The following is a 13,220-nucleotide window of genomic DNA, read 5'->3' as shown; positions in this document are numbered from 1 at the left end:
GTAATGTTCTGGGCACCACTGTAAGCGCAACGTGACTCTCCTTTTCCAGGAGGGAGAAGAGGATGCAGGGAACGGGAAGCAGAGCCAAAACAATTTGGCAGAGAAATAGTGGGCACAGTGTTTTTTTCTTTAGTCAGCAAATTGCATGGCAGGCGGCCACTTCAGCCTTCCCCTGCTTCTGAAAATGAGGGATGCTGTCGGGCTTCGCCACCCTGGGCATGCTGCGTGGCGTTGCTTCGGCGTTGCTGTTTGGTGTTTTGCTGTGCAAAGATTGAGGGACGACTTTTGTGTCTGGAATGCAGAATCATGGAATTGTAGCTTTGGAAAGGGACCCTTGCAGATCAACAACCCCAGCCTCCTGCGATGCAGGAATCACAGCTAAAAAACCCCTGACAGGTGGCCACCCAACTTCTGTCTAAAAACCTCCAATGAAGGAGAGTCCATCACCTTCACAGGTAGTCCGTTCCAGTGTCGAAGAGCTCTTACTGTCAGAAAGTTGTTCCTGATTTTTAGGCAGAATCACCTTTCTTGTCATTTGAATCCATTGGTTCAGGTCCTTTCCTCTGGAGCAGCAGAAAACAAGCTTGCTCTGTTGTCCATGTGACACCCCTTCAGATATTTGAAGATCACCTTACCTCCCCCAAGTTAAAACATACCCAATTTCCTCAGCTGCTCCTCCTAAGATTTGGTTTCACTCTGGGTCAACTTGGCCACTCTTCTCTGCCCTATTCCAAGTTAGATCTGAGTCCATCTAGCTCAGTGTTGTCTACAGTGATTGACAGCCACTCTCCAGGCAGGACACTCTCCCAGCACTATCTGCAGATGCTGAAGATCGAACCTGGGACCTTCTGCATGCAAAGCAGACACTAACACAGAGCTATTGCACCTTCCCCAGTGTAAATGAACACTGAAATTTTAGCTCTGTGAAATGCTTGCAGGGGATGGTCAGATGTGTTCTGCAACAAAATTTTGCAGTGTGTCCTCACCTCCCAGCAGGAATGGTTCAGTTGGGAGTTGCAGCCAACCAGTCTTGGACCTCTCCCAAGAGAATCCATTGCATCTCTCCTAGTTTCGACTTTCTGTTCTGACACTCAGCATTCCAACCTGTCAAGTCCTCGTTGGATTGAATTTTGGGGATTCTTTTATTTTCTTGCACTTCTTCAAACCTTGGAAGTCGCCTCATCCCTTCTCAGTGGCCCTATTTTGGCACTCACCATTAGAGAGAGGGATTGTTTTTGAGTACATGCAAGTGCGTGGGTGGTGATTTTATGAGTGTTGCATGATCTGTTGTGCAGCAGTAGGGTTGTGTGCTGTGATAGAGAAGCATGAGATAACTTTCTGAAAAGAAGAAAGCGCTTTTTAGAGTGCAGCCCCAGCACTGAAAACACCTGGCTGATGTGCGCCCCCTCCCAACTCGCAGTCTCTAACTTTACGCGAACTCTGGCTTCTATCTGCTCTGCTGTAATCTTAATAGACGAGCATTCTCCGACTCTGCCTTGAGGTCCAGCATTTTGCCTGCGCTTGCAGAAGAAACTCTGCTTTGCTATAGCAACGTCAGCAGCAAGGCTATGGATGCTTCTGCTGGCTTCTCTGTTCTGTTAATTACTTCGCCTTTGCTGTCAGACCAGGGCCCTGGGAGAGGAGGCACCAGGAACCTTTTGAAGAGTGCCAAGATCACACAGTGTCGCCTTGCTGGGCAAGCAGAACCCTCTGGAAAGCCCCCAAGCAGGTCCTATGGAGAATAGCCCACCATGTCTGCCACTGCCCCCCAGCATTATAAATTGGAGTCTCTGAGCTGCAACCAGCCCTTCTCAGAATTAGGCCCATGGACGTTAATGGACATGACTAAGGCGTTATCCTCCCTTCCTTTTGTGCCACAGGTCTGGGCTTCCCAGGCCTGTGTCCAAGTGTGTTTTGTTTGTTTGTCCTTTGTTATTGTCCCAGTGCTTTTTCCCTGGGGAAACCCGCATTTTAGCAATAAATTGGAGCAGACAGCATTTTCCACAGATTGTTTTTTGCTCCGATTCAGCAGTAAAACGGGGGCTTTCCCAGGAAACGCACCGGGGTGGGGTACGGGGGGACCGTTAGGACATGAACCTGGAAAGCCCAAACCTGTGTCTAGAGAGCTGAAAGCAAAGGTGAGTGTGGAACTTAGGTTCATTCAGTTGGTTTTATTTTAGTAGAACTTAATTGGAGACAACCCTGCATTTATTAGTGGCTGTTAAGTATGCACTGTTATGAAAATGTATAAAAAGGGCAAAATTATTATCAATTACCTGCCCTTCACCTTAAGATCCCAGGGCAGGTTACAACTATAAAACACACTATTAAAAAGTTTTAAACAGCTTGCAATTACAAAAATAAGGTGGGTCCTAATAAAGCCAGGGTAAGGAGGTGTGTCTTCCCCTCTGATTTTTTTAAAAAGAACAAAAGACAAACCTCTTAAACTGGTGTGGAAATGTGAAAATCTGAATTTTGGACTGGAAAAATGAGACACTGAAGTTTAACAGATTTGCCCATCCCTTACCTCTGGCTGACCCATCTAAACCGGAGGCTGAACGTGGGATTGTGAAGGTTTCTGTAAGCAACATGCCACTCTTTCCCCTCGCTTCCTGTTTGCGTGGAGCTTAATCGCCTCTCATCTGGGTTGTTGATGTAGCTTTCTCTCTTTGCATGTTAAGATATTTATCTTGAGCGGAGCCAGCTTGGGATGGAGTTTCTCAGCATCTGTATCCATTTCTCCCACCCACAGTCAGGCTTTCCTAAGTGAAACTGGCAGCTCTGCTCCACTGCCCTATGTCAGCTTGCTTCACTCAAGCGCCTCTTGACGCAACACCTAGACTTAAACTCCCACCCTGCCCAAGAAAACATCCAAAGCATATATCTCTGGCACCTAATGGGACATGCAGAGCCCATCTTTCCCCCCAAACCCTAAAAACGTGCATATGTTGGGGAAATACCCAGTGCTTTGAATGTAAGTAGCAGGTGTGGAAACATGCTGATCTTTGGGGCATTGTTTTCTATGGTTTATTAGACATTAAAGGTAAAGGTAAAGGTACCCCTGCCCGTACGGGCCAGTCGTGTCCGACTCTAGGGTTGTGCGCCCATCTCACTTAAGAGGCCGGGGGCCAGCGCTGTCCGGAGACACTTCCGGGTCACGTGGCCAACGTGACGAAGCTGCTCTGGCAAGCCGGCACCAGCGCAGCACACGGAAACGCCATTTACCTTCCCGCTATAAAGCGGTACCTATTTATCTACTTGCACTTAGGGGTGCTTTCGAACTGCTAGGTGGGCAGGAGCTGGGACTGAAAGACGGGAGCTCACCCTGCCGCGGGGATTCGAACCGCCGACCATACGATCGGCAAGTTGTAGGCACTGAGGTTTTACCCACAGCGCCACCCGCGTCCCTTATTAGACATTAGGTATTAAAAAAACCTTTTAAGGAGTTTGGGACTGGAAACAGGAAAGGACAGGGGTTGGGGGAACTCTTGAGACGAATACAACGTGGGTTTAAGTTGAAGGAATATGGCCAGGATTATGTGTGATATTCTGCATCTCCACTTCTTCTTTTCTTACTGGTTTTTTAAATTGCAAATATAACAGGAAGAAAAATGAAAAAGTAAATAAATGTCAGCGCACATGACCCCTATTCTCCTCCAAGAGGTACAATTCCCAGAGTGCTTTAACAATCAGATCCTCTTCCCAGGTTACTCTGGTAACTGTACCTGTAAACAGAATGCTCATCTTTCATAGAATTGTAGACTTGGAAGGAATCTGGTTCAACCCCCCTGCAATGCAGGAACTCTGCCTACAGCCATCACTGGAGAGGCTCCCTAACTACCAGCCTTATGGTTAACAGCCAGGCGCATTTTAAATAAAAGCACACAATCTACTCATGTAAAAACACCAGGCAGGCCCCACAAATAACCCAGAGATGCATTTTAAATAAAAGGATGCAGTCTACTCATGTAAAAACACGCTGATTCCTGGACTGTTCGCAGGCCAGATTTAGAAGGCGATTGGGCCGGATCCAGCCCCTGGACCTTAGTTTGCCTTCCCATGGTCTCTTAACAACAACTCTCAACACCCTTCATGGACTACAGTTCCCAGGAGTCTTTGGGAGAAGCCATGACTACTTAAAGTGGCACAGTAGTGCTTCAAGTAGATGGTGCGGATGTAGCCTTAAGAGTCGTAGTTACACTTCCTCTATGTTGTTGGTTTGGTTGGTGAAATGTGCAACCTGCCCTCCTTCCATTTTGGAGCTTAAGAAATGCTTGCATGGGGTTCCCAGGTGGTTCTCCCGTCCAGGCCCATCCTCCTCCAGCAGCGTTTCTGTGTTACGTGCCTTCCATCTTTGCTTTGGAGGCCCTGAATTTGCAGGTTTGCCTTCAAGTTTCACATCCATGGAAGCTCTCCTGCCGGCTGATGGAAGTACAATTCTGGTTTTAAAATAAAAATAAAGATCTGGCTTTGCCGTCCTTTTTTCCATTTGGCAATGGCATTTCCTTTCGGGGCTGGGCAGCTTATGCTAAGACCTCTATCTGCTTCTTTTCATCCTTTAATTGTGCGTTGAAATTTTGGCCAGCGGCCAATGCTTTGGCATGTGTCTAATGCAAATGCAGCAATTCCTGTAGGACCAGTAATGCAGTGGGCAGCCCGGCTGTATATATTAGCTCCCTGTTTCCAACCTATCTGATTGAATAGCGCTGTTTATAACCTGTATACTCCTACCGCAGGTTGATTCTCTTGCATTGACTTTACATTTTTTTTTGCTCCTCTCTCTCTCTTTTAACCCTACGTTGAAGGGTTGTTGCAAACTAGCACTGTATGGAGCAAGGACCAGCCCGCTTATTAAGGTCTTCCTCAGAGGCCCCACCCCATGTGCCATGCTCGGGCAACTCCTCGGGTTAAGGCCTTTGCGGCAGTGGGGACCAAACTGTGGAACTCCCTTCTTCAGTAGAGCTGCATTGCTCATTCACTACCGTCCTTCCGGCACTCAGGTGCTTTTTAGAGCCTGCTTTGGACAACATGGTAGGCCAAACTGACTGACTGCAGGAGTGGGGAACCTTTGGCCTTCCAGTTGTGGCTGAACTACAGCTCCCATCAGCCCCAGCAAACATGGCCAGTAGCTAAGGATGATGGGAGTTGCAGTTCATGAGCAGCTGGAGGGCTGAAGGTTCTCTACGCCTGCCTTACTGGGACAGCACAAAGACATGGGCTCCTGGAAAGGAGCTTGCTGTTGGTTTCTTCTTACCTGTGCCTTTTTTCTTTTTTACTGCTGCACAGCATGGACTGAGTGGTGTTTTAGAATCATAGAGTTGAGAAGGGACCACGAGTGTCATCTAGTCCAACCCCCTGCAATCCAGGAATAGTTTGCCCAACATGGGGCTCAGACTCACAACCCTGGGAGTAAAGGGTCTCGTGCTCTACCAACTGAGCTATCCAGCTGCTTATAACTTGCCATTGTGTTCTCTCCTTCCCTCTCTCCCCATGGATACAGCTTGTGGCTAGTTAAGAGAGAATGTTAATCAGGAATCCCAGTCTGAATGACAGAATAAGTCAAATTTTGATTTGGCTTAGCTTGGTGATGGAAAAACAAGACCGTGAAGGAAGAAGATATCTGCAAACTCCTCTTTAGGAGTTCACATGTTTGTGCTGTTCCAGTAGTTGGGTGTACTGTGTTGTGTGAACCAGGCCCCAGAGCCTTTGGAGTTTTGTGGCAAATCTATTTTTGTTTTGTTTTTACTCTGCTCTATTCTGTCCTTTAATTTCTAAAATTTTACATCAATGTATTTCACATGTTAATTCGTCTCACATATTTACGGGCCGCTCTTCACCCGAGCAGTCTTGAGGCAAGGTGCAACCAAATGTTTTGAAATCACAATAATTATACAAGAGCAAAGCAAAACAATCCTAAATTCTCATCAGCAACAGCCAGAGAAAAGCACAGCAAGGTTAAAACAAAAATGCAGTCAACAGGAACAAATCACAGTGCATCTTGCCCTTCCCCCAAGACCTGGACAAATGGGTGTTAAAAGGCAGATCCAGAAATGTGGAGCCACCACAAAGTAGGCCCTCCCTTCACAAAATGTCAGTAAAAGTACAGTTGCAGAATAAATCAACAGAACTAAGGAATCATGGCAGCATCAAATGTTTTTAAGAACAACCGGCAAAAGGCTTGTTTTAAAGCATTTCTGCCCTTCTCTTCAGCTTATAGAGCAATAAAAAGCTGCATAGGCCCCACTCCCAGCCACAGCACAACAGGAAAAAGGGAGGTGGGAGAGAGAGAGAAACAAGCAAATTATTAATGTTACAATGAAAGGGTGTACATTATTTTTAAATGCTGGTGCCTAAAATGTACTAGCATGTGTGCTAGTGGAGTGCTATATAGTGCTAGTGTGGAGAATTCCACAGTTGAGGCATTGTGGGGTGGGGGATGTCTGGGTGCCCCCCATCCCAGTTCACCACACAGACTGAAACAGATGGGGCTGATTCATTTCATTTTTCTCTTTCAGCAAAAAAATGCACACCTCTGTTCTGCCTTCCCTGCCGCAAATGTTGCATTCACCCCCATGAGAAATTCCTTGAGCATCCTTTGTGGGAGGGCGATCCCCGTTAATATTCTCCCTTTCATGTGTTTCTCTCTGCACCTCACTTGGGAGTGGGGTGGGCGGTTTGTCCCACCTTTTCTTCCAGCGAGTAAAGGAAGAACAAAGGGAGGGTCTGTAGTTCTATAGCACTCTTGGTAATGATAACTAGGCATTTTTCTAAGACAGAAATGATAGGAAGTCCAGCTCCTACAACCCTTCCATGCTGTTCATGTAATGACGATTCACTTTGGTTCATTGCAGAGCGCTGTTCTGATATGCAACCCCCAGGATTTGACTAGGTATCAATGCAGAGCTTTTCAATTTTTAATATCAGGACTCTGCCATACTGCAGTCCTGGCGGTGTTCCTTGGGGAGGGGGCTGGCAGACTTGAAGATATAGAAGTACTGTGCATGTTTCACAAGAGGTTTCATCCTGCTTTGCTTCAGTGGGCTGGGAAGCACCTTTTAAAACCCATCGTAAAGGTCTTGCAAAATGCAGTTCCCTCTCTCTGCTGCACCTCAATTCTGGCTCGCCAAGGCTTGGTTTGGTTTCATTCTTGGATGGTTTGGTTTTGATTACATTTTATGATGCTGCCTTTCCAGCCCCGCCAGGGCCCCAAAGATGGTTCAGAATTAAACCGGTTCATTAGGGTCGGATTTGTTTGTTAGTGTTCATTAGCCTCAGCATTTATAAGCAGGCCAATTTCCCGCTATGTTCTGGTAACTGTCTCTAGTAAATCACTGTCAGTGTTTGGTCTTGCGCAGGGGATGTTGTTATGTCTGTTAAGGATAAATGTCTGAGCTGTGGACCAACTGCATCTTGATGGTAACATGCACTCACTTAGATTCATTCATATGGATGCAAAATGGCTGCCCACTGCTTTCCTTCCACCTGGCATCACTGTCTCTTCAGGTAGTAAACGCTGATGAATGTGTTTTCAGTTGCAGCAGCCATGCCTTCTAGTAGCAAACTCAGCTGGTTGACTTCCTGTCACGCAGGAAGCAAAATGGAACCTTTCTGAAATAGTTGCAGTTTATACATTCTGAGTCCTCTAGATATGCAGAAGACCGTAGGTCTGTGCATTAGAAGAGGGACTTGGGCGCAGGCAAGCCCCACCTGCGATATAACGCCAGGTGAAGGCACCACCATGCTCTGGCTCTGGGCAATGTATCACCCAGGCCTACCATGTATGCCCTTTTGAGCTCCTTGGAGGAGAGGAGGGGTAGAAATGAAATAAATACACTAGCAAGAGAACTACCTACAGGGATGGGAGACCCTCAAGACATGCAGTGTTCTATACTGGGACCCTAAAAGCACCTAATTCTGTATTTAAAAAGATAAATAAAATCTGGACAGTGTTTGAAATGCATGTAGCACAGGGATGGGAAACCTGTGGCCCTCCAGATGTTTCCATCATCCCTACCAGCCACTGTGGCCAGGGATGATAGCAGTTTTAATCCAGCAACATCTGGAGGGCCACAGGTTCCTTGAGGTAAGAGATGCTGGTGCAAGTGGCCAATGGGCTCACTGTTTCGTTCTGTTTGCTTCTCTCTTTTTTGCAGGTAATAAAGTAAACGTGGAAAGGAAGAGAAGGTGGAGATGGAACTGCCAAATCATGCCAAACAACTGCTGCTGCAACTAAACCAGCAACGAGCCAAAGGTTTCCTCTGTGATGTGATCATTGTCGTGGAAAATGCCCTCTTCCGTGCCCACAAGAATATCCTCGCAGCCAGCAGCATGTACTTCAAATCCCTCGTCCTGCACGACAACCTGATCAACCTAGATACCGACATGGTCAACCCCACAGTGTTCCGGCAAATCTTGGACTTTATTTATACTGGGAAGCTCTTAATGACCGACCAGCCTGGTGAACAGAACTTCAATGCCCTCCTCACGGCCGCAAGCTACCTCCAGCTACCCGACCTAGCTGCCCTCTGCAGGAAGAAGCTGAAACGCAATGGGAGGTCCTTCGCTGGCAGGGCCGGCGGCGCCCCCAGCGTCGGGAGACCCCCTCGGAGTCAGAGACTTTCCACTGCTTCAGTCATCACTCGTTATTCAGGGTCAGCCGATGGGCCGAAGGGCTCTCACTTGAAGGAGATGCCAAAGGGGAAGATCTCGGACGACGAGGTCTTCATCAGCAGCTCCAACCAAGAGAACTCCCATGCCTTGAGTAGGGGGGTCGGCAAGAATGGCGGAGACGGGAGTAGCAGCAGTGCGAACGGGAGCAGCGGGGACCAGGAGCTGGGCCTCGACCTGTCCAAGAAAAGCCCCTCGCTTCCCCCGGCACCGTCCCAGGACGACACGCCGCACGGCGAAAGCCAGCGTGGCTCCCCCCGACCTGCCTCAGCCCCTGCAGCCAACAGTGCCTCATCGTTTGACGAGTCCGCCGCCGGAGCCGCGCCCAACCTCCCCGACAACTGCGAACCGATGGAAATGGACTTGAGCGAAGACCGCCAGTCCCTCCCGGAAGGCAGCCAGAGAAAAAGCCTGCGCCATTCGTCGCGCAAGAAGGAGTGGCTCAAGAAAGAGAGCGCCTTCGACAGGAAAGAGGGCGGCGGCAAAGGCGGCGAGGAGAGCGAAGGACTGCCCAACGGGATCCTGATGGGCCCCTTGTGCAAGTCGGCGGAGCGCAGCCTCGGCCTGGGTGCCTACGGGTCGGAGCTGCCGTTCACCTGCAAAGAGGATGTCGAGAACGGGAGGGAGAACAGCGACGACAGCGGGCAGAGCGAGAGCGAGAGTGGCGGGCACACTAGCGCCAACTACGTCTACCGGCAGGAAGGCTACGAGCCGGTGGCCTTTGGGGACAACCTTTACGTCTGCATCCCGTGCGGGAAGGGCTTCCCCAGTTCCGAGCAGCTGAACGCCCACGTGGAGAAACACACCGAGGAAGACCTGTACATCAAGGAGGAAGGGACGTACGACGACAAAGAGGAGGAAGCGGAGGATCTGTCCAACCCCAACCAGCCCTACACCACGGAGTCGCGGCCCTTCAAATGCTCTGTGTGCGAGAAGAGCTACAAAGACCCGGCCACTCTCCGGCAGCATGAGAAGACTCACTGGCTGACGCGGCCTTTCCCATGCAATATCTGCGGCAAGATGTTCACGCAGCGGGGCACCATGACGCGTCACATGCGCAGCCACTTGGGCCTCAAGCCCTTTGCTTGCGAGGAGTGCGGGATGCGCTTTACTCGGCAGTACCGACTGACAGAGCATATGCGCGTCCACTCAGGGGAAAAGCCCTACGAATGTCAGCTGTGTGGCGGGAAGTTCACCCAGCAGCGCAATCTCATCAGCCACCTGCGAATGCATACCTCTCCTACATAAAGCCAAAGACTCTGCAATGAGCTCTGAGCCCACCCGCCATAAACATATACCTTTCCCTAGACTTGCTGCTTTAAAAAAAGAAAGAAAAAGAAAGAAACAAATAAGGGCCGTTCCCGTCCCTGTTCAGTCATGGGGGGGCCTCAAACAAGCAGAGCTTTATTTCTTTCTCTTCCCCGTCCCCCAAACTCCAAATATACAAAGAAAAGCCAGCCCACAATGAAGCTGCTGTCTCCCCATTTGTGTTTTTCTCCCCCATGCCACCCCCCCTCTTTTTTTCTTTTTTTCTTTGCCGTTTAGGTCAAGAAATGCCACTACTCTGCTTAAGGTTGTGGGGACATCTAGCTTAACTATAAGCCCAGGTGTGGAGAGAAAAGGGGGGTGAGGTGGAAGAAATTCCTTCCCAGTTGATGCTAATTGGAAATGGCGGCCCAAAGGTGCCGATCCTTGCGATTGGGGTGGGGAGGAAAGACCGGCCGTAAGCTGCTTCATATCCCTCACTTTCCTTTCTTAGCACTTTGGATTTCCGTTTCTAAAACTTGACCCAAGTATTATTCCTCCCTCCCCCCCCCCCCCCAATGCAGATGGATGTTGCGCACAGACTTTTCCGGTTCCTCTGGCTGTTTTTCCTAGCCATGGGCCTTAATTTCCGCTCACCCCCTGCTCTCCTAACTATTGACATTGGTTGTTGCCCCTAAAAGCTACCAGTGGGAGCATTTCTTGTCACAGAATCCAATTCGTTTTGCTGTTATTATCGTTATTTTTTCTTTTCTCAGAAAACGCCTCAGAATTTCTTTTATTGGGAAAATTTTGTTGGCGGCCCAGTCAGTTGACCGTCTCTCACATGGGGGAGAGTCTTAATGAATCCTCAATAGTTTTTGCATGTTTTCAGTCTATGAAAGGTGGCATATTTTTCTTTTCCCCACCCCACCATTATTTTTCAGCGATGGAGTTCGGCCTACTTAGCCGTTGCACACCAAACATGTACCTCTTCACCTCCATGTTTTTGTCCTATACCTTACTTAAATTTACTTCAACCTTATCCATGACTGAATGGGAGTCGGGTGCCCCTGGGGAATTTACTTCAGCTGAGCAGGGGTCGTCTTTTATGTTTCTCCCCCCACCCCCCAAAAAACCAATAGTTCGTATGGATATTCTTTGCTTAGAGGTACTTGTTTTATTAAGAGAAAAAAAGAAAATTGTTAAAACGTTTATGTAATTGTTGGAACTGGAAGGTTTTGAGGTAACTCTTAACATAAGAGCGGGCGCAGGGAGTGGGTTTGATAATAGGCTGGAATTGCTACAAGTTCCTTTAGGTACATCTTTATTTTGTGTGTGTGTGTGTGTGTGTGTTTAGCTTTTTTCTCCCTCACTAAAGAACGGGTTCGGCCCGTTCCCTTTGCTACCTCTTGAATTCATGAGAACAATAAGATGGTTAGTGAAATATTAGGTGTGGCGTTTTTGTCCCCCTGCCCCTCTTCCTCCCCTCCCCCCTGTAAGTAAGTGTACAAAGTAGAAACTAAATTAAAACGTTTAAGGGATTTTTTTGCCACCTCATCCTACCCTCAAGAAGTCCATTTAAAATGAGCATTTTGAAGCAAACCTTGGCCAAAGACAATAGGTAGATTGCAAGCCAGAAGCCCGAGTGAATAGTGCTGTAGGGGGGCGCTGGCTTTTCACCAAAATTACTGATTTTTCTGTCCATGAGGAAACTTTTTTCTTTTCTTTAAGAGCTTCTGGGCTCTTTCCAGCTTTGTTTTATTGCACCTGGATGCTGGTTTTTTTTTGTGGGGGGTGGGGGAAAGAATGTCTACTGTCCGTTGCTTTCCTTAACACATCTGGATTAGCAAAAAAAGTGACCATCTGACAGGATAAGGGAACGGCGTTGTAGCAGGCGACGTTTCCCTAGGATCCAGAGTGCAATAAGAGTGTGTGGGAAGCCCAACCAAAGTGTTTCATATCCTCCCTTTTCGTTGAGGGGGTGGTGGTGAGGGAGATTGCGGGGTGTGTGGTATTTTTTCCCCTGCGCTTTTCATGATGGCGGCGATGGTAGTCGTCAAGGAAATCTTAAAACGCACGCCACACGCGAGTTGGAAAGTTCGGAAGAGCAAACGTTTCCAATAGCCTCTGTAGAAGACTTCACAGCCAACAGCTGCTATAGGTTTTAGAGGAGCGGACAGAGTCTATCGGCCGCCATTTTGTGGCCCCTTGACTTTGTTGGCGTGACTTTTTGTGAAAAGCGATGGCTTCCCCACCACCACCACCATTGCCCCCCAGTGTGTTGGGGGGAAGTGCGGTGGTAAAACATTTTTTGCAGTCCCTTTAGAATCATCCTGTCTAAGATTGAGTAAGGTTTACATTTTTTTCCCGCTTTAACTTTCTTGCTCAAAACCATTGTTCTCTTTATTATTATTATTATAATTATTATTATTAATATTATTATTATTATTATTGGTAGGGTTCACCAAAGCCCTATGTCTTTTTTTTTCTTCAGAAAAGGAAAAAAATCTTGTGTCTTTTTAAGTTTAGACCAAAAAAAAAGAAAAAAAGTTGAGCATATTCAAATAAAAAACAAAGATAAGCTTTCATTATTATTTTTCTCCCCCCTCACCAAAAAGACTTTTTTTCCTCTTAAGAAATAGACCGTATAAAGTGTTTTGGGTCACTCAGACCTCCATGCAGAAAAGGCTTCAAGATATCCCTAAACTCTCAACTCCCAGCCGGCAAGGTCAATAATATTGGGTGATGGGAGGTGTAGTCTAGAAATATTTGGAGGGCCACAGATTAAACGCAACCATATTTTGTCTTGTCGCGTTACAAGAAAAGGTTCCTTCCCCATTCCGTATAACTTTGCCTCACGCAATGTCGGGCTACTTTCTAATTCCCTTGTTCTAGTGTCGCCATTTTGATTTTCATGTAGGTTTTGTCAGATGCTAACAGAGCACTGATGTGGAATGATTCGTTCTAAGACCACAACCCCCCAAAAAAATCATAAGATGCATTTCTTTTCCTTTTTTTTCTATTAGAAAACAAAACACTACCATTGGGTTGGATACAGACCTAAGTCATATGGGCCTACTGACCTCAGTAGGACTAAGTCTGGATTCAATCTGCAGTCTGCTTTGTGGGAGGCGATGAAAAAAATAAAATAACGTAGCCTGTAAATCTTCACCTTCAACCCTGTAGGCAACTTGGGAGTTCAGAGCGGGGAGAGGCTTTCCCACTCTTTTTTTAACATCCTTTTGTGTGCTCCAAGCTGCTCACACACAATTAAAAGGAAGGTCCTTGCTGACTGTGGAGCTCCATAA

The 13,220-nt window shown here is 47.6% G+C and overlaps 1 protein-coding gene across 10 annotated transcripts in view; it reads left to right on the top strand.

Annotated features, from left to right (window-relative positions):
- Nucleotides 1–11,704, top strand: part of HIC2 (HIC ZBTB transcriptional repressor 2) — a 125,165-nt gene extending 113,461 nt beyond the window's left edge. For all 10 annotated transcript variants that reach the window (XM_053369275.1, XM_053369267.1, XM_053369266.1 and 7 more), the window contains one exon: nt 8,154–11,704. In XM_053369275.1, the coding sequence (XP_053225250.1) occupies nt 8,191–9,915 (1,725 nt within the window). In that variant the 5' untranslated portion in view covers nt 8,154–8,190 and the 3' untranslated portion in view covers nt 9,916–11,704. The remainder of the gene's footprint in view (nt 1–8,153) is intronic.
- The last annotated feature ends 1,516 nt before the right edge of the window (nt 11,705–13,220 follow it).

This window comes from Podarcis raffonei, chromosome 16 (assembly GCF_027172205.1).
Source record: "Podarcis raffonei isolate rPodRaf1 chromosome 16, rPodRaf1.pri, whole genome shotgun sequence".
NCBI classification, from domain to species: domain Eukaryota; kingdom Metazoa; phylum Chordata; class Lepidosauria; order Squamata; family Lacertidae; genus Podarcis; species Podarcis raffonei.
The sequence above is the reverse complement of the archived record's forward strand: the minus strand, read 5'-3'. Positions and strand labels throughout refer to the sequence as shown.